A 22,067-nucleotide genomic window follows, 5' to 3' on the forward strand; every position below is an offset into this window, starting at 1 on the left:
AATGGCCTTATCTGCTGAATGGACCTGAGGTGATTTACCCTCTGATGGTCTTGCAGTAGCTACACACATGTTCTGTGCATATGTTAACCCTGGAAACTAGCCCTGGAACATAGCAACGCAGTTAGGCTCCAATATATACATACAGTTGAAGTAGGAAGTTTACATACACTTAGGTTGGAGTCATTAAAACTCGTTTTTCAACCACTCCACAAATGTCTTGTTAACAAACTATAGTTTTGGCAAGTCGGTTAGGACATCTACTTTGTGCATGACACAAGTAATTATTCTAACAATTGTTTACAGACAGATTATTGCACTTATAATTCACTGTATCACAATTCCAGTGGGTCAGAAGTTTACATACACTAAGTTGACTGTGCCTTTAAACAGCTTGGAAAATTCCAGAAAATGATGTAATGGCTTTAGAAGCTTCTGATAGGCTAGTTGACATCATTTGAGTCAATTGGAGGTGTACCTGTGGATGTATTTCAAGGCCTACCTTCAAACTCAGTGCCTCTTTGCTTGACATCATGGTAAAATCAAAAGAAATCAACCAAGACCTCCGAAAATAAATTGTAGACCTCCACAAGCCTGGTTCATATTTGGGAGCAATTTCCAAATGCCTGAAGGTACCACGTTCATCTGTACAAACAATAGTACGCAAGTATAAACACCATGGGACCACGCAGCCGTCATACCGCTCAGGAAGGAGACGCGTTCTGTCTCCTAGAGATGAACGTACTTTGGTGCGAAAAGTGCAAATCAATCCCAGAACAACAGCAAAGGACCTTGTGAAGATGCTGGAGGAAAGAGGTACAAAAGTATCTATATCCACAGTAAAACGAGTCCTATATCGACATAACCTGAAAGGAACAAGCCACAGCTCCAAAACCGCCATAAAAAAGCCAAACTACGGTTTGCAACTGCACATGGGGACGAAGATCGTACTTTTTGGAGAAATGTCCTCTGATCTGATGAAACAAAAATAGAACTGTTTGGCCATAATGAGCACCGTTATGTTTGGAGGAAAAAGGGAGTGCTTGCAAGCCAAAGAACACCATCCCAACCGTGAAGCACGGGGGTGGCAAACCTGACTACAAACCTGACTCAGTTACACCAGCTCTATCAGGAGGAATGGGCCAAAATTCACCCAACTTATTGTGGGAAGCTTGTGGAAGACTAACCGAAACATTTGACCCAAGTTAAACAATTTAAAGGCAATACTACCAAATACTAATTGAGTGTATGTAAACTTCTGACCCACTAGGAATGTGATGAAAGAAATAAAAGCTGAAATAAATCATTCTCTCTACTAATATTCTGACATTTAACATTCTTAAAATAAAGTGGTGATCCTAACTGACCTAAAACAGGGAATTTTTACTAGGATTAAATGTCAGGAATTGTGAAAAACTGAGTTTAAATGTATTTGGCTAAGGTGTATGTAAACTTCCGACTTCAACTGTATATACAGTGGGGGAATTTTTTTTTTGTGCAAAACAATTGTGCAAGTTCTCCCACTTAAAAAGATGAGAGAGGCCTGTAATTTTCATCATAGGTACACGTCAACTATGACAGACAAATTGAGAAAAAAAAATCCAGAAAATCACATTGTAGGATTTTTTATGAATTTATTTGCAAATTATGGTGGAAAATAAGTATTTGGTCACCTACAAACAAGCAAGATTTCTGGCTCTCACAGACCTGTAACTTCTTCTTTAAGAGCCTCCTCTGTCCTCCACTCGTTACCTGTATTAATGGCACCTGTTTGAACTTGTTATCAGTATAAAAGACACCTGTCCACAACCTCAAACAGTCACACTCCAAACTCCACTATGGCCAAGACCAAAGAGCTGTCAAAGGACACCAGAAACAAAATTGTAGACCTGCACCAGGCTGGGAAGACTGAATCTGCAATAGGTAAGCAGCTTGGTTTGAAGAAATCAACTGTGTGAGCAATTATTAGGAAATGGAAGACATACAAGACCACTGATAATCTCCCTCGATCTGGGGCTCCACACAAGATCTCACTCCGTGGGGTCAAAATGATCACAAGAACGGTGAGCAAAAATCCCTGAAACACACGGGGGGACCTAGTGAATGACCTGCAGAGAGCTGGGACCAAAGTAACAAAGCCTACCATCAGTAACACACTACGCCGCCAGGGACTCAAATCCTGCAGTGCCAGACGTGTCCCCCTGCTTAAGCCAGTACATGTCCAGGCCCGTCAGAAGTTTGCTAGAGTGCATTTGGATGATCCAGAAGAGGATTGGGAGAATGTCATATGGTCAGATGAAACCAAAATAGAACTTTTTGGTAAAAACTCAACTCGTCGTGTTTGGAGGACAAAGAATGCTGAGTTGCATCCAAAGAACACCATACCTACTGTGAAGCTTGGGGGTGGAAACATCATGCTTTTGGGCTGTTTTTCTGCAAAGGGACCAGGACGACTGATCCGTGTAAAGGAAAGAATGAAAGGGGCCATGTATCGTGAGATTTTGAGTGAAAACCTCCATCCATCAGCAAGGGCATTGAAGATGAAACGTGGCTGGGTCTTTCAGCATGACAATGATCCCAAACACACCGCCCGGGCAATGAAGGAGTGGCTTCGTAAGAAGCATTTCAAGGTCCTGGAGTGGCCTAGCCAGTCTCCAGATCTCAACCCAATAGAACATCTTTGGAGGGAGTTGAAAGTCCGTGTTGCCCAGCGACAGCCCCAAAACATCATTGCTCTAGAGGAGATCTGCATGGAGGAATGGGCCAAAATACCAGCAATAGTGTGTGAAAACCTTGTGAAGACTTACAGAAAACGTTTGACCTGTGTCATTGCCATATATATATATATCAGTTCCATCTCTTGCACGGCAGTTATCTCTAACATGAGAGTAGATCATATATAATTCAGGGGAGAAGACCTTCATCCTCGGTGCAGCGGTTTTGATTAAAACAGAGAAGCCATGATTGACAGGCCTCTGATCAAGTTCTCACGTAGGATGCTGTTATTCCACAGGGCCCAAGGGTTAACCCACCAGGGCTGCAGGACATACAGGAGTAATAGAGTTAGCAAGCAATCCAACTCCCACATCAACTAAAGCAAACGCAGGACTTTGGAACTGTGATAAATAGCAGCACATCATGAAAAGACTGATCTAGCTTGCTCGAGGTGGGTGGTTGAACTATGAGATGGGATGACACTGTCAACAACAAAGATAATTTATTCTATTATGGGCCTTTGTGATTATTAGCAGTCAGTGTTGGAGAGAATGGGTACAACACATGCTGCTTGTGGGATTCCCATGGCTGTTGGATTTCTACTCACCCAGATGAGGGGCATTACTCACTTACATAAATCAGCCTTTGTACGAGAGGCATTTTTGAGTCATTTAGTGATACAATCACTTATTACTCATGCAATTAGTTTGCATAGATAATTCATATCTAAAAATGGCCACATAAATATTTATTTATTACATAAATGCATTGCTAAATACTTTACAGTATGTGGATGCATAATATTAACAGTTGAAACACAATTTTAATGGTGTTTGAAATTTGAATGAGGATATTCTTTTGAATAGTGGGAATAAAACATACCATGAATAAGAACAAGTATTAAGTTCGTGATTCTCTGCAATGCCCTCTAGGATTAGAGAATATGGTAATGAGTTTGGACACATACCAAAGACGATGAGGCGAGTGTGCGTGTCCGTGGAGCCCAGGGGATTCTGGGCCGTGCAGCGGTACATGGAGCCGTTGAGTTCGGCTGGCACTCGCTCCAGAATCAGCTCCTTCCCATCCCGCTCGGCACTCCCGTCCAGCAGACGGCCCCCGACCCGGGTCCAGGTGAAGAGGGGATCAGGGAACACCTCATTCTATCAACAGACCACCCCAGTGTGTGTGAGGGAGGGATGGACAAGAGGGGAAAAAGTTTAAGTCCCAGTCAAGAGATTACAAAGGCTACATGAATAATACAAGCTCAATTCCCCCCTAATGCAATGGCATGTTAGCAGCATGAATTAATAATCAACACTACATACTGACACCACACACACACACACACACACACACACACACACACACACACACACACACACACACACACACACTCACACAAACACACTTTTGAAATCACCACATACGCTGCTGCTGCTGTCTATTATCTATCCTGTTGCCTAGTCACTTACCACTACTATATGTACATATCTACCTCAATTACCTCATACCCCTGCACATCGGCTAAGTACTGGTACTCATTTTTATATATATTTTTGTATCTTTATTTTTGTATCTTTATCTTTTACTCTGCATTGTTGGAAAATTATCCCTAAGTAAGCATTTCACTGTTAGTCTACACCTACGAAGCATGTGACAAATAAAATATGATTTGATTTATATTTACACTTTTTTTTTTACATTCTCGTGCCTCTCAAGAGAATTTACCACAGTAAAACGTTTTTCCCCTTTTCAAAATGTCATATCATTCTTATCAAAGGGTTGTCATAGTCATAGATAAGAGGGCTATTCTCCCTCTGAGGGAAGAAGCCTTCCTGCTGTACTCCTCTGGATGTCTTTTCTGCCATCTGCTGGATACAGACATGTTATTAAAATCAAGACAGCTAGAGAACATGTAAGTGGGGGAGGAGAGGGCGTTTAGTAGAAAATTGGAATGAGGGGTTGTGGCGCTCAAATGTTATTCAAAGGGAACAACACATCATCAGGAATTATGATCACTTCACACATGGTCAAAGAAGGACTGGCGTTTCTTCTGTTTCTGTGAATCCAGCTAGGGAACCCAGTTTCATCTAGTCTATACTGCAGGGCTGAGGGCCAAATATGTTGCTGAAATAATTGAAAAATATTGATGAAAGATAGATGTCGATTCCTGACGCAAAGAGTGATGCAACAGAATGAAATTTCATTGAAAAAACTAGTGATAATCTGACTAGATTATTTTTTTGCATTTTGAAATGTGACCTCCCAACCCTTTTAAAAGCACAATGCAACCATTTTTATCTCAATATGAAATAATTTCTGGGTAACAATTAAGTACCTTACTGTGATTGTTTTTAATAAAAATGGTCAAAAAGAAAGCAATTTTTCAAGCAAGAATTTAGCTGGGATTGTTTGGAAGTGGTCTTAGTGGGGAGGGGAAAACTGAAAACTAGCTGTTAATGGCAGAGGTTTGAAACTCTCTTCTTATTTGTCTATTTACTAATTTACCGCCTTGTGATGTCACCAGGCAAGCCAAAACACTAAAAGGGCATTTTCACAATTGGAAATGTATATAAACACAGGAAAATGATGTTTTTGACTACACAGGGACTTTAAAGAATATACCACAACTTGACTCTTGCCACTTTTTGTGACCCATAGAAATGCTTTAATGAACTGAATGTATGCTTTGAGGAGCTGGTGTGCCCTAATAAGAGTTCTGGGACCCCTGAATTCACATGATGACAGAAGTGAAAGAAGTTTGTTGATCAGGGCAGTCATGGCATAAGGTTACATCAAGATAAAAAACATGAAAGATCCTATCACATATCCCCAACGGCCTTACAGAGCCTAAATTAAAAAGACCGCACCAATGAAAGCATCAGTGCCTTTCTTATCTTCAAATGGATGAACACATAGTGAGGACTAAGCATGTTAAGTGTAAAGAAAACTAAAAACCCACACTATGTGATTATTTATTATTCTAATATTAAAAACCGTAGGGGATACTGATATCTTTTTTTTTATCACACTATGAGAAGGCAAGAGGTACAGTGCCTTGCAAAAGTATTCATCCCCCTTGGCATTTTTCCTATTGTGTTGCATTACAACCTGTAATTTAAATGGATTTTTATTTGGATTTCATGTAATGGACATACAGAAAATAGTCCAAATTGGTGAAGTGAAATGAAAAAAACAACTTGTTTCAAAAAATTCTAAAAAACTAATAACGAAAAATTCACCCCCTTTGCTATGAAGCCCCTAAATAAGATCTGGTGCAACCAATTACCTTCAGAAGTCACATAATTAGTTAAATAAAGTCCACCTGTGTGCAATCTAAGTGCCACATGATCTGTCACATGATCTCAGTATATATACACCTGTTCTGAAATGCCCCAGAGTCTGCAACACCACTAAGTAAGGGGCACCATCAAGCAAGCTGCACCATGAAGACCAAGGAGCTCTCCAAACAGGTCAGGGACAAAGTTGTGGAGAAGTACAGATCAGGGTTGGGTTATAAAAAAATATCAGAAACTTTGAACATCCCACAGAGCACCATTAAATCCATTATAAAAAAACTGAAAGAATATGGCACCACAACAACCCTGCCAAGAGAGGGCCGTCCACCAAAACTCATGGACCAGGCAAGGAAGGCATTAATCAGAAAGGCAACAAAGAGACCAAAGATAACCCTGAAGGAGCTACAAAGCTCCACAGCAGAGATTGAAGTATCTGTCCACAGGACCACTTTAAGCCGTACACTCCACAGAGCTGGGCTTTACAGAAGAGTGACCAGAAAAAAGCCATTGCTTAAAGAAAAAAAATAAGCAAACACGTTTGGTGTTCGCCAAAAGTCATGTGGGAAACTCCCCAAACATATGGAAGAAGGTACTCTGGTCAGATGAGACTAAAATTGAGCTTTTTGGCCATCAAGGAAAATGCTATGTCTGGCGCAAACCCAACACCTCTCATCACCCCGAGAACACCATCCCCACAGTGAAGCATGGTGGTGGCTGGACTGGATAACTGGTCAGAATTGAAGGAATGATGGATGGCGCTAAATACAGGGAAATTCTTGAGGGAAACCTGTTGCAGTCTTCCAGAGATTTGAGACTGGGACGAAGGTTCACCTTCCAGCAGGACAATGACCCTAAGCATACTGCTAATGCAACACTCGAGTTTTTTAAGAAACATTTAAATGTCTTGGAATGGCCTAGTCAAAGCCCAGACCTCAATCCAATTGACAATCTGTGGTATGACTTAAAGATTGCTGGGGGGGGTGAATAGTTATGCATGCTCAAGTTTTCAGTTTTTTTGTCTTATTTCTTGTTTGTTTCACAAAAAAATATATATTTGCATCTTCAAAGTGGTAGGCATGTTGTGTAAATCAAATGATACAAACCCCCAAAAAAGCAATTTTAATTCCAGGTTGTAAGGCAACAATATAGGAAAAATGCCAAGGGTGTGAATACTTTCGCAAGCCACTGTATATGTCTTAGCATTAAATCGTATCTACTAGTGAAACCCTAGAGCCTTGGTCCAGTGAAGGATAAGGGAGATTTTCTTTGGGATGAATCTCCATGCACGGATGCCTGTTTCCGAAGGGCCCAATTGGCTGTATGTCCCAGTCAAGCCTGTTTATAGTGACCATTCTTAACTCTATTCAAAGGAGAACTTCAAATACTATGAAATGAGTGTGTGGATATAGTTGTATACATCTGCCCAGGCTCTAAACTACTGCACTAAACCTAATGCACCGGAAGAGTGCCATTATTAGATTGAAAGTAGTAAACCAGAATAAAGCAATGAAAAACAAACACTTTATAAAAACACACAGTGCTATCATGCCCAGAAACTCATGAAGCAGTGAATGAAAAGTAAAAAAGGTTATTGGTGTGCTGGACCATTAGCATGGCTTTTCAGAATTAGCCTTGTCCTCTCCACCTGGCTGGCTCTAGCAGGCAACGCCAACACTGTGTCATCCCTACTCCTGTCACTGAGATGGGCATCAGTTACTACTGGAACATTTTCATTTTTGGGGGCAGAGGATGATAGTTACACAAAGACAATCTCCTGACTGGAATGCTCTAGCAGGTACAAACCCTCACTCTGCTCTGCTGAGGAATCCTCTGCTAGCTTGACATGGATGCCTTAAGGAGATAGACTTAAGAAAAGAACATCAGAGAATTGGAGCTATCCATAAACAAACATATTTTGAAAGGGTTATTCATTTTTCATTGAAATAGTTTAATGCCTTGAGGCATAGTCAGTACGCAACAGTGAAAAAATAAATGTGAAAAGATAAAACGATTCCCATAAATTCAAACCCGTCACTTTTTTCAATAGTGCACTTATGATTTTTTCCAAAGAACAACAAACAGTATGCTAGCCTTAGACCGAGAAGATGTATGGTATATCCCTCACCCTGTAAGAATGGTCACTTTATCAGAAAACTCAACAGGCTTAACTGCACATCTCCCCTGTCCCATCCTATCCCAAACTGAACATGGCCCTCCGGTTTCATAAACCCCCATGCACTTACCCCAGGAACCCCAGCGCCTACCTGGAATCCTTGCACGGTGATGCGCACCGTGTCCCCTACCTTTGCCCTGGTGGGGGTCATCAAAAGCTTGGGGCCCTTAGGAGCCGCTGGGAGAAAGAGAGAAAGAGAAAGAAAAGAGAAAAGGAGAGATAAGAAGGAGTGTCATCCCAGTGGCATGTCAAGTAAATCCAGGAGGCACCTATTTTGTTTGGAGGGAAGAAGGGGAGAGCGAGGCGAATACAATTTCCTGTCAATTAAGGTCATGGTGCGAGAGGGTGGGGACCTCCGTGTCCTTTCATCGACAGCTAGGGCCACGGCAGATGTATTCCCCCTTGGAGAGAGAGGGGACTATATTGGATAGATAGTCATTACTGGAGAAGAATGGGAGCGCACCAGTAGGAGTGTGGTGGCAGCGAGATAAGGAACACTCAGATAACTAATTCCCTTGTCTTGGTACAGACGGGAGCCCCCAAATGGTAACCATTAGGTTCCTACTGAAACAATGAGAGTTTCTGGAGAAGGGACAGGGAAGCTTTCATATTGTTCACTTTCAGAGGGGCCTTTATGGATTGTGTATGGAGCAGAGATTGAATGAAGACATTGAATGATTTGCATATGATTTAAAGGTGCAATATGCAGAAATCATCAAGCTTTGATTATTTGAGTCAGCTGTGTAGTGCTAGGGAAAAAAAACTAAACGTGCACCCCCTGGGGTCCCCAGGACCAAGTTTGGGAAATGCTTGTAGAGACTCATTATACCATCTAAACCGCTGTGAAATATCTGTTCAATAACCAAAGATATTGTATTTTCAGCTGTTTGAAGCTGGTGTACAAAACCGAAAGTAAAAGACTCAAAAACTAAACTTAAGAACGTGAAGCATAGAAATAGCGCACATAAAACATATTTACTGCTTCTTAGACTTGCTTTCAATAATAATGACAGATCTATACCTCATATTTCTATGTGAATTTGGTTGGGTCTCCCAAAAAGTTACATATTGCAGCTTTAAGATTGAGTGTCATCCATTTAAGATTAAACTATGCAACCTTGGTGATGTACTGTACAGCACTGTAGCAGGAGGACACAGTGTAATTATGTGGTGATGTGGTAGTCGTAAACTGGTTCTGCATCGTTTCAGTTGACTGACAATTTCCCTCTAGATAACCATATAGCACGCTTTGTGATCCCGTATGTTAGACAATGAACCAAATACAAGTAATGAGATTTGGTTGGGCGAGAGGAATCCTAAATAGGTCAGACATGCATGCCAACGTCTAGTTATTCAGGAACCTTACAATGAATCAAATTCACTCTTGTCAATATAAATCACAATGTGCTTGTTTAAATTGATGAGTGAAACTAAAATAAATAAACAGATAAAAGACCTCAATTTCACCCATAAATCACGTCACAAAGTGTCGGCCGGAACTAATGAAGCATGCCTTTTCTTGGGCAGTCACTGATTCTTACCCTGCATCTGGCTAATGGATTAGGAGATCCTCCATCACATTTGTAATGGGGATTGAAAATATGCATTCCACAAATATCTGAACAAAAATATAAACGCAACATGTAAAGTGTTGGTCCCATGTTTCATGAGCTGAAATAATGGATCACAGAAATTTACCACACGCACAAAAAGCTTATTTCTCTCAATTTTTTGGCACAAATTCGTTTACATCCCTGTTTGTGAGCATTTCTCCTTTGCCAAGATACCTTGTGCTGGGGAAAATAAAAGGCCACTCTAAAATGTGCAGTTTTGTCACACAACACAATGCCACAGATGTCTCAAGTTTTGAGGCAGCGTGCAATTGGCATGCTGACTGCAGGAATGTCCACCAGAGCAGTTGCCAGATAATTCTATGTTAATTGCTCTACCATAAATCGCCTCCAACGTCGTTTTAGAGAATTTGGCAGTACATCCAACTGGCCTCACAACCGCAGACCACATGTAACCACGCCAGCCCAGGACCTCCACATCTGGCTTCTTCAACTCTGGGATCGTCTGAGACCTGCCACCCGGACAGCTGATGAAACTGTGGGTTTGCACAACAAAAGGATTTCTGCACAAACTGTCAGAAACCGTCTCAGGGAAGCTAATCTGCTTGTTCGTTGTCCTCACCAGCATCTTGACCTGACGGCAGTTCGGCATCGTAACCGACTTCAGTGGGCAAATGCTCACTTTCGATGGCCACTGGCACGCTGGAGAAGTGTGCTCTTTTTTAAAAACTCTGACAAAATAGAGATGCTAGTTATAGGTCCCAATAAATAAATAGATCTGCTGTTGGATCTGACAATTAATCTTGATGGTTGTCACATTTCCTCCCGTTGCTCCCCTCTGGCGTTCTGACCACCTCGGCAACACAGGAATGGAAACCCAACGCACCCTAATCACCTCCAGCGCACCTGCACCTCATCATCTCATCACCACCACTATATAGCCCTGGACTGTTCAGTCATTGTTGTGTGTAATTGTTAGCGTCATGTCGTGTACTCGCGCTTTGTTATTCTCTTTTGTTAAGTAAACCTTTACCTTGTTGATTCCTGCCTCTGCGTCCTGCCTCTTCATATCCTCAGTACCTGTCACAATGGTTGTACAGTCGTCTCAAATAAAACTGTGAAGGACCTCTGCGTTACTCTGGACCCTGATCTCTCTTTTAACGAACATATCAATAATATTTCAAGGACACTTTTTTCCATCTTCGTAACGTTGCAAAAATCAGAAACTTCCTGAAATATCCTGCCTGGTTGGCCCTATCCAGGGGTATCGTCGGACGGGGCCACAGTGTCCCCTGACTCACCACTGTCTCAGTCTCCAGTATCTATGCTGCAATAGTCCATGTGCCGAGGGGCTAGGGTCAGTCTGTTATATCTGGTGTAATTCTCATGTCTTATCTGGTGTCCTGTGTGAATTTAAGTATGCTCCCTCTAATTCCCTCTCTCTCCCTCCCCTCCCGGAGGACCTGAGCCCTAGGATCATGCGTCAGGACGACCTAGCCTGATGACTCCTGGCTGTCCCCAGTCCACCTGGTTGTGCTGCTGCTCCAGTTTCAACTGTTCTGCCTGCGGCTAGGGAACCCTGACCTGTTCACCGGATGTCCTACCTTGTCCCAGACCTGCTGTTTTTCTCTCTCTTTCTCTTTCTCTCTCTTTCTCTCTCTCTCTTTCTTTCTCTCTCTCACTCGCTCGCTCGCTGTCTCTCTATCTCTCGCTCGCTCGCTGTCGTGACCTCTGAATGCTCGGCTATGAAAAGCCAACTGACATTTACTCCTGAGGTACTGACCTGTTGCACCCTCTACAACCACTGATTATTATTTGACCCTGCTGAATGTTTGAACATCTTGAAGAACAATCTGGCGTAAATGGCCATGTACTCTTATAATCTCCACCCGGCACAGCCAGAAGAGCCTGGTTCCTCTCTAGGTTTCTTCCTAGGTTCCTGCCTTTCTAGGGAGTTTTTCCTAGCCACTGTGCTTCTACATTTACATTTACATTTTAGTCATTTAGCAGATGCTCTTCTCCAGAGCGACTTACAGTTAGTGAGTGCATACATCAGCATTGCTTGCTGTTTGGGGTTTTAGGCTGGGTTTCTGTATAGCACTTTGTGACATCTGTTGATGTAAAAAAGGGCTTTATAAATATATTTGATTGATTGATTGATTGCTCTTCACGGATGAATCCCGGTTTCAACTGTACCGGGCCGATGGCAGACAGCATCTATGGCGTCGTTTGGGCGAGAGGTTTGCTGAAGTCAATGTTGTGAACAGAGATCCCCATGGTGGCGGTTGGGTTATGGTATGGGCAGGCATAAGCTACAGACAACAAACACAATTGCATTTTATCAAAGGCAATTTGAATGCACAGAGATACCGTAACGAGATCCTGAGACCCATTATCGTGCCATTCTTCCGCCGTCATCACCTCATGTTTCAGCACGATAATGCACGTCCCTATGTCGCAAGGAACTGGACACAATTCTTGGAAGCTGAAAATGTCCTAGTTCTTCCATGGCCTGCATACTCAGACATTTCACCCATTGAGCATGTTTGGGATGCTCTGGATTGATGTGTCCGACAGCGTGTTCCAGTTCTTGCCAATATCCAGTAACTTCGCACAGCCATTGAAGAGGAGTGGGACAACATTCTACAGGCCACAATCAACAGCCTGATCAACTATATGCAACGGAGATGTGTCGCGCTGCATGAGGCAAATGGTCGTCACACCAACTACTGACTGGTTTTCTGATCCACGACCCTACTTTTTTTTAAGGTACAGTATCTGTGACCAACAGATACATATCTGTATTCCCAGTCATGAGAAATACATAACTTAGTGCCTAATGAATTCATTTCAATTGACTGATACAGACATGCATCCTTATATAAACCCAGTAAAATCGTTGAAATTGTTGCATGTTGCATTTATATTTTTGTTCGGTGTACAGTATATCAAGTCAGGTGACCCTTTTAGATAAAGGATCTCCTTCCTTCTACTTCTGTTTCTCTCTTCCAGAGATGTGAATCAGATGGCGGTGGCACCGTGAAGAGCACAGAGTGGTGAGACAGACGGCTACCTAAATGTGTAAAAAATTATATCTGAAAGAACTGGGCAGAACTGGGGTAACTATAGTCTAGCACTTGTATTGTGTTAGGCCTAAAGTAGCCATATCCATTATCACCGCTAAATGAAAGATTTGACATTGAACCAAGCTCATCATACACATCAAAATGACAGTATTACGCTATAAGTGGCCTCAAGTCCATGATGAAGATGTCACTTGTCCAGTTACCTAGGGAGTGTGATTGCTACAGTGCCTGCTTCCCACCTCCCACTTTCCATCCGAAGGGTATTTTCAGTATTGGTGTCATTGCGTCACAGTGCTTGCTGGCACCGTTGAGAGGATGACGGCTGATTTCTGGGACCCACTCCAACAATGACAGTTGGCATCCAACGTCATCACCTTTGATTAGGAAAGCATGCAATGTGACTGACATACTGCGGCACCTGGGAGGGCCCTGGTCTCCCAAGATGTTGACCAGCAACCCAACCTCCTCACTGGACAGCCTGGAACTGTTAGCACTGTGGGATGGATCAGTGCACACACAGTGCTCTCAGTAAATAACAGCGCTCTCTGCATCAGGTGTGCTTTGTGATCCAGCCAGACATCAGCAGGCCTGGCCTGTGACTCTACAGATTTGGATGACTGCAGATAACTCCGAAATAGACAGAGAACCTGCAGTATTGTCTGGTTGAGTTGTAGTCGAAAAATAGAGAGTGAAGAAATGTGAACGATAATGAAGGCCAGTGATGAAGATGCGACTAGCTTGGCATCTTGATTCAATTTGGCACTATCCGTATGGATGGCTGTATATATGCATCTCACAGGAGAGAGCCACACCTTCGCCGTGGCAATGTCCAGGACGAGCCGTTCGCACGGAAGTACTGGGGTCACTGACGCGAGGAGAGGTGTGACGACTGATGACAACTTGAATTTACTAAATTCATGTTACTATTTGCTCAACACTATACGGATTGTTTTAGAGTGTTCTCATTTGTTCCGTATACTGTTAGAATGTTTTTTTGCAATGATGCTGGATGGTATGTTTTTTTGTTGTGCTTGTTTTATGCGTGTTTCCTTTTGTCCATCCAGATTGTGTGTCCCCTAACTCGTCCTCTGTTTGGATGAGATAGTTGATGGGATAACTTTGTTGGCTATTTTCTATATTAGTGATAGGGAAACTTTATTCACAACTCTTGTCATGAGACATTCAGTGCATAATCTGTATTTCTCATACATTGCAGAATGTTAGCATGTTGATGTGTGTACTTTCACTGTATTGCTATTTCAAATGATTTCTAAGTATTTCACAAACAGTGGTGCGTCATCGAATTTGCAAAACGGACTCCGATGATGGGCCTGACATGTCCAGCTAAGCCACACCTTCTGATGGAAGTGATGTAGGATTCCACAATGGGACAGCTGAGCATTCTAGACAGGGTACCCCTGGAGACTGACGTTCCATCCTGGTGGGAGGATACCTTCTATGAGGAGAGCACCAGGACTGTAACTGCCATGGACGAGCAGTTCATGCAGGCCAATCAGGCGGCGACCATCTTGTTGAGCGCTTCCACTGCCTCGACCAAATAGGCATACACCTGGGACTTGGTGTATTGCGCGTGTGTCTTGGCGAGCCTGCTTGTGGTAACTATAACACTGGTTCAATGCTATTATTTCACAACCCAGAGGTTCCAAATTGGGGACTACTGTAGTCGAAAAATAGAAATAGTGAACAAACGTGAACGGTGACGAAGGCTAGTTACGAAGAGGCGTCTAGCGACTAGCCTGGCATGTTGATTCAATTTGGCATTGTCCGGATAGATGGGTGCATATTTGTATCTCACAGGAGAGAGCCACACTTTCGCTGTGGCAATCTCCAGGCCGAGACATTCCCACGGAAGCCCTGGGATCACTGATGCCAGGAAAGGTGTGACGACTGATATCTTGAATTGCCAAAATGAATGTTACTGTGTGAATTAAATTGTTGTGTTTGGTTTGTTTCAAGAGTTTATAAAGAGCTGCACATTTTGATATGTCTTATTGCATTGTATGTTTTCTGGTTTATGTATTTTTTAAGTGACTGGTTTTAAATTTAAATTGTATGTTGGGTTGACTGGTTATCAGGCACATTCCTGCTGTCTGGTCATAGCATTCACATTGAGTTGATTAGATTAGAACCTGTGTGTGTTGTTCCTGCCTATTGTTTTCACTAGCAAACTGCTAAGAAATCTTAATTCAGGTTGAGGGTGCATTTCCGCTTGAATTTGCTTAAAAGGATGGTGAATTCGCTCATACTTGTTAGCAAACTTCTGTGTGTATCAGACACACAGTTTTTTCTCTTCAAGATTATTCTGAATTGAAGACACATGTAACCACGTTGAGTCTTATTTAGTTGATAGTAATTTACTCTATGTTATTCTGTAATGCATCATGTATTTCATGTACACTGTAATTGTTTGAGTGTCAATAATTTTGTGACTAATACATCCTATTAGTTTAATTGAGTAAATACATTCCTAATTTTACAGAGTGATTATTTGATTGACTTTGCGGTCATAATTTAGTAGGTCTATTGGTAGTTGTTATTTACACTACACATAGCAAATGCTTGGGTTCCACCTTGACATCCCTGATCTACTTGACTCAATAAATGAATGCTAGAACACTGGTTGCCAGGATTAGCTATTTGTATCTAGCCTCTTAATAATTGCATAACGGTGCAAGATAGACACATGTTCATTATAGTCATACTGCGTCGGTGATGCAATGATTTGCACAATAATGGAGTCACATTGATGAATGTACATATCTATAGAGTGGTTTCACTGTATGGGAGAGAGAGCGAAGACAGAACAAACAATTGAAAAGGGGTGACTGTGGGATCATAGGTAAACATAGAGACACACGCACGCACAGATGCATGCACGCACGCACACGCACCGCAAACACCAACACACACACAGCCAGACACTCATACAAACTGCACACCAACCCTCCTGAAACAGAGCATCTGCTCCATATATACAATGATAATTCCTCCAGTCTTTTCATGCTACTGAATAATAGAACATGCAAATAAAAGGAGTAGAGTCCTTTTAATTATTCAGATGCACTGAGTTCATGAATTCTGGAACTGGAGCGAATGGAGAGACCCAGGCAAGACACTCACAGAGGTGTGGCCCATTCTGAGAAGCTCCCAAGGCTCTATCCCAAACCAATTTGTAAGGCGAGCACAGAGCAGCTTGTGAATATTCATGAAATGTAATACAACATTGGTCAGTTGCCAGAATGTCGCTCTGTCTCATGCGTCGTGCATACCATCCACTGCTTCCGAGTATATTATTCGCTATTGTTCAGTCCCTGGACAATAAAGTAGACGAGCTCAGGGCGAGGATATCCTTCCAGAAAGACATCAGGGACTGTAACACTCTCTGTTTTACGGAATCATGGCTCTTTCCGGATAAATTGTCCCTGTCCATTCAGCCAGCGAGGTTCTCCGTCCATCGTGTGGACAGGAAGAAAGAACACTTCAGGAAAAAAAAGGAGGAGGAGGGGTTTGTTTCATGATTAACAACTCATGGTGTGATTGTGGTAACGTACAGCAACTCAAGTCCTTTTGTTCTCCCAATCTGGAATACCTCACCATCAAATGCCGACCGCATTACCTCCTAAGATAATTGGCTTCGAGCATCGTCACCGCAGTGTATATTCCCCCCCCAAGCCGACACCACAACGGCTCTCAAGGAACTACACTGAACTATGTGCAAACTAGAAATCCTGAGGCCACACTTATTGTAGCTGGGGACTTTAATAAAGGAAAACTGAGGAAAACGCTACAGAAATTCTATCAACACATCTCCTGTGCTACACGTGCAACAAGGACCCTGGATCATTGCTACACTCACTTCCGGGACAGCTACATAAGGCCCTCCACACCCTCCCTTCGACAAATCAGATCACGCCTCCACTCTGCTCCTCCCCACCCATAGGCAGAAACTTAAACAGGGCTGCGTTCAGTAAGTTTTTATGTTCTGGAACGTTCAATTGAATGGAAACAGTGCTGTACTGAACGACCAGTTGAAAAACGAGGAGGAGTTGGGTTGTGGTTTGGGGAATGCTGTCAGCATGGTCACTGCCCTTTATGTAATGCATTGCTTCAAGCCACACTTCGCCACACCCACAAAACCGGAGCAAATGTACCTCAAAGTCTGTTCAAGAACGTACAATAGCATTTGTGGTCCTCTGTAGCTCAGCTAGTAGAGCACGGCGCTTGTAACGCCAAGGTAGTGGGTTCGATCCCCGGGACCACCCATACACAAAAAAATGTATGCACGCATGACTGTAAGTCGCTTTGGATAAAAGCGTCTGCTAAATGGCATATTATTATTATTATTATTATTATTTTGGGGGAATGTGTCGTTTAGTTCAAACATTCAAGTGAGCTGAACGCACCTCAGGAAGCTCCCGTGGTAAGGACTGTTCAACGTTGGTCTGACCAATCGGAATCAGTGCTTCAAGATTGTTTTGATCACACGGACTGGGAAATGTTCCGAGTCGCCTCTGAGAATAGTATCGACGTAAAAACTGACTTGGTGACGCCGTTCATCAGGAAGTGCATAGAGGATGTTGTTCACTCTGTGATGATTACAACTTATCCAAACCAAAAACTGTGGATAGATGGCAGCATTTGCGCAAAACTGAAAGCGCATTTAACCATGGCAAGGTAACTGGGAACATGGACGTGTACAACCATACAAAAAGACCAGCTACGACCTCTGTAAGACAATCAAAGAGGCAAAACGACAGTAGAAAGACAAAGTGGAGTCGCAATTCAACTGCTTAGACATGAGACGTATGTGGCAGGGACTCCACAGACAATCACGGATTATAAAGGGAAAGGATAGCAACCTCTCCCTCAACATGATCAATACAAAGGAGATGATCGTGGACTACAGGAAAAAGAGGGCAGAGCACGCCCCCATTCTAATCGACGGGGATGTAGTGGATGTCCACGTCACCAACGAACTGTCATGGTCCAAACACACAAAGACAGTCGTGAAGAGGGCACGACAAATCCTATTCCCCTTCAGGAGACTGAAAAGATTTGGCATGGGTCCTCAGATCCTCAAAAAGTTCTACAGCTGCACCATCAACAGAATCCTGACTGGTTGCATCACCGCCTGGTATGGCAACTGCTTGGCCTCTGACCGCAAGGCACTACAGAGGGTAGTGCGTACGGCCCAGTACATCACTGGGTTAAGCTTCCTGCCATCCAGGACCTCTATACCAGGCGGTGTCAGAGGAAGGCCCTAAAAATTGCCAAAGACTCCAGCCACCCTAGTCATAGAATGTTCTCTCTGCTACCCCACAGCAAGCGGTACTGGAGTGCCACACTAACGCTTCGCTCCCGGACGAGCTGAACACCTTCTTCGCCCACTTCGAGAAAAACAACATTGAGCCGCCAATGCGGGCCCCCGGCGGTCACGAGGATTGTGTGCTCTTGTTTACCGTGGCCGATGTGAGGAAGTCATTTAAGCATGTTAACCCTCGCAAGGCTGCTGGCCCAGACGGCATCCCAAGCCATGTCCTAAAAGCATGTGCAGACCAGCTGGCTGGATTGTTTACGGATTGGCTTGGCCGGTATATTGTATATACCGTATACCGGGGTACTTGGAAAAAACCACGGGATGGTTTTTCAATACAGTCAAAACTATTTATTCAAAGATTTTCTATAAATTTGAATATTTGTAGCTACTTTATAAGTAAATACCTGCAGTCATCTTGTGCAATACCTTACATTATGAAGCTTACCGTAGTTCCCCAGAACAGTTGAGCCAGTCACGTATTTGTTTGTAAATAGCACAATGGGAGAAAGCGGGAGCTGTTGAGTCCATATTATTCTATACCTATCAGCAAATCTCTGTTGTGCAGCGCACATGAGGTGATGAAGTTACACTTGTATGCAATTCACTACAAAATATTTGCCATCAGATATCTTAGAATGGCTTTCTGCCAGAAGTCAAAGAGCTCTGGATGAGTTATCTGTACAGTTGTCATTATTGTCGTGCTTCCTACTAGTTTTTTTTTCTCCTCTGTTCTTGTCCCCTCTGCTCCTTGCACACATGCTGCTCTTCCTTCAGAAAAGCATGCATCACAACTTTGTTCATTTGCACAATTTCCCTCATTCACGTTCGCTTGTAAATGTCCACACTCACCGAAAATGCCATTCGGTAGCTATTAGCTATGCTTGTATTACTTTATGAGCTGTATTTGCCTTTCTTTGCAATTAGTTTATATTCGTTTTTGCTCGTTAACATTCAGCTAATAGCGTCTATGTGATTTTGCTGTAGGTATTTGCTAATTTTGTTAGCATTCTGGTAATAGAGGCCCAATAGGCTTTTCTTGTGTTTTTAGCGCCCCCTTGTGTGCTAGCCGGTAATACCGTAAAACCCGGGTTGAGAGAAGGCCGGTATGACGATATGATAATCTGGATACCGCCCAAGCCTATTTACAGACATATTCAATCTTTCCATATCCCAGTCTGTTGTCCCCACTTGCTTCAAGTTGTCCACCAAATCAAAGAGTGGTAGGCCTGATTACCAACAACAACGAGACAGCCTACAGTGAGGAGGTGAGGGCCCTGGCAGAGTGGTGCCAGGAAAATATAATTGACGGGGCCACAGCGGAAAGTGTAAAACGTTTCAAGTTCCTCGGCGTGCACATCACTGACAACCTGAAATGGTCCCTTCACACAGACAGCATGGTGAAGAAGGCGCAACAGTGCCTCTTCAACCTTAGGAGCTGAATAAATTTTTCTTGGTCCCTGAGACCCTCACAAACTTTTACAGATGCACAATTGAGAGTATCCTTTTGGGCTGTATCATTGCCTGGAATGGCAATTTCACCATCTGCAACTGCAGGACTCTCCAGAGGGTGGTGCGTTCAGCCCAACCGGTGTCACAGGAAGGACAAGAAGATCATCAAGGACCATCTAGAAGGCGGAGACAGTACAGGTGCATCAAGGCTGGGAACAAGAGACTGTATCTTCAGGCCATCATACCATTAAACACTCACCACTAGCCGGCCTCCGCCCAGTACCCTGGTTGGAGTCATTAAAACTTGTTTTTCAACCACTCCACAAAGATCTTGTTAACAAACTATAGTTTTAGCAAGTCGGTTAGGACATCTACTTTGTGCATGACACAAGTAATTTTTCCAACAATTGTTTACAGTCAGATTATTTCACTTATAATTCACTGTATCACAATTCCAGTGGGTCAGAAGTTTACATACACTAAGTTGAGTGTGCCTTTAAACAGCTTGGAAAATTCCACAAAATGATGTCATGGCTTTAGAAGCTTCTGATAGGCTAATTGACATAATTTTAGTCAATTGGAGGTGTACCTGTGGATGTATTTCAAGGCCTACCTTCAAACTCAGTGCCTCTTTGCTTTACATCATGGGAAAATCAAAAGAAATCAGCCAAGACCTCAGAAAGTAACTTGTAAACCTCCACAAGTCTGGTTCATCCTTGGGAGCAATTTCCAAACGCCTGAAGGTACCACGTTCATCTGTACAAACAATAGTACACAAGTATAAACACCATGGGACCACGCAGCTGTCATTCCGCTCAGGGAGGAGACGCGTTCTGTCTCCTAGAGATTAATGTACTTTGGTGTGAAAAGTGCAAATCAATACCAGAACAACAGCAAAGGACCTTGTGAAGATGCTGGAGGAAACAGGTACAAAAGTATCTACAGTGGGGAAAAAAAGTATTTAGTCAGCCACCAATTGTGCAAGTTCTCCCACTTAAAAAGATGAAAGAGGCCTGTAATTTTCATCATAGGTACACGTCAACTATGACAGACAAATTGAGAAAAAAAAATCCCGAAAATCACATTGTAGGATTTTTAATGAATTTATTTGCAAATTATGGTGGAAAATAAGTATTTGGTCACCTACAAACAAGCAAGATTTCTGGCTCTCACAGACCTGTAACTTCTTCTTTAAGAGGCTCCTCTGTCCTCCACTCGTTGCCTGTATTAATGGCACCTGTTTGAACTTGTTATCAGTATAAAAGACACCTGTCCACAATCTCAAACAGTCACACTCCAAACTCCACTATGGCCAAGACCAAAGAGCTGTCAAAGGACACCAGAAACAAAATTGTAGACCTGCACCAGGCTGGGAAGACTGAATATGCAATAGGTAAGCAGCTTGGTTTGAAGAAATCAACTGTGGGAGCAATTATTAGGAAATGGAAGACATACAAGACCACTGATAATCTCCCTCGATCTGGGGCTCCACGCAAGATCTCACCCCGTGGGGTCAAAATGATCACAAGAACGGTGAGCAAAAATCCCAGAACCACATGGGGGGACCTTGTGAATGACCTGCAGAGAGCTGGGACCAAAGTAACAAAGCCTACCATCAGTAACACACTACGCCGCCAGGGACTCAAATCCTGCAGTGCCAGACGTGTCCCCCTGCTTAAGCCAGTACATGTCCAGGCCCGTCTGAAGTTTGCTAGAGTGCATTTGGATGATCCAGAAGAGGATTGGGAGAATGTCATATGGTCAGATGAAACCAAAATATAACTTTTTGGTAAAAACTCAACTCGTCGTGTTTGGAGGACAAAGAATTCTGAGTTGCATCCAAAGAACACCATACCTACTGTGAAGCATGGGGGTGGAAACATCATGCTTTGGGGCTGTTTTTCTGCAAAGGGACCAGGACGACTGATCCGTGTAAAGGAAAGAATGAATGGGGCCATGTATCGAGAGATTTTGACTGAAAACCTCCTTCCATCAGCATGGGCATTGAAGATGAAATGTGGCTGGGTCTTTCAGCATGACAATGATCCCAAACACACCGCCCGGGCAACGAAGGAGTGGCTTCGTAAGAAGCATTTCAAGGTCCTGGAGTGGCCTAGCCAGTCTCCAGATCTCAACCCCATAGAAAATCTTTGGAGGGAGTTGAAAGTCCGTGTTGCCCAGCGACAGCCCCAAAACATCACTGCTCTAGAGGAGAGCTGCATGGAGGAATGGGCCAAAATACCAGCAACAGTGTGTGAAAACCTTGTGAAGACTTACAGAAAACGTTTGACCTTTGTCATTGCCAACAAAGGGTATATAACAAAGTATTGAGAAACTTTTGTTATTGACCAAATACTTATTTTCCACCATAATTTGCAAATAAATTCATTAAAATTCCTACAATGTGATTTTCTGGAATTTCTTTTCTCATTTTGTCTG

General features: G+C 43.0%; 1 protein-coding gene across 2 annotated transcripts in view; it reads right to left on the reverse strand.

Moving 5' to 3' along the window:
* The window catches only part of LOC121577722 (immunoglobulin superfamily member 21), a 294,356-nt gene that overhangs the window by 12,079 nt on the left and 260,210 nt on the right, over window positions 1–22,067 (reverse strand). The window contains exons 7-8 of one of the 2 annotated variants that reach the window (XM_041891544.2): window positions 8,276–8,361; window positions 3,680–3,872 (exon numbers count right to left, since the gene is read on the reverse strand). In XM_041891544.2, coding sequence (XP_041747478.2) covers window positions 3,680–3,872; window positions 8,276–8,361 — 279 coding nt within the window. Of the gene's footprint in view, window positions 1–3,679; window positions 3,873–8,254; window positions 8,362–22,067 lie in introns of both variants that reach the window. The other variant, XM_041891543.2, reaches the window with a different exon arrangement.

The sequence above is a fragment of the Coregonus clupeaformis genome, chromosome 12, assembly GCF_020615455.1.
Source record: "Coregonus clupeaformis isolate EN_2021a chromosome 12, ASM2061545v1, whole genome shotgun sequence".
Taxonomy (NCBI): Eukaryota; Metazoa; Chordata; class Actinopteri; order Salmoniformes; family Salmonidae; genus Coregonus; species Coregonus clupeaformis.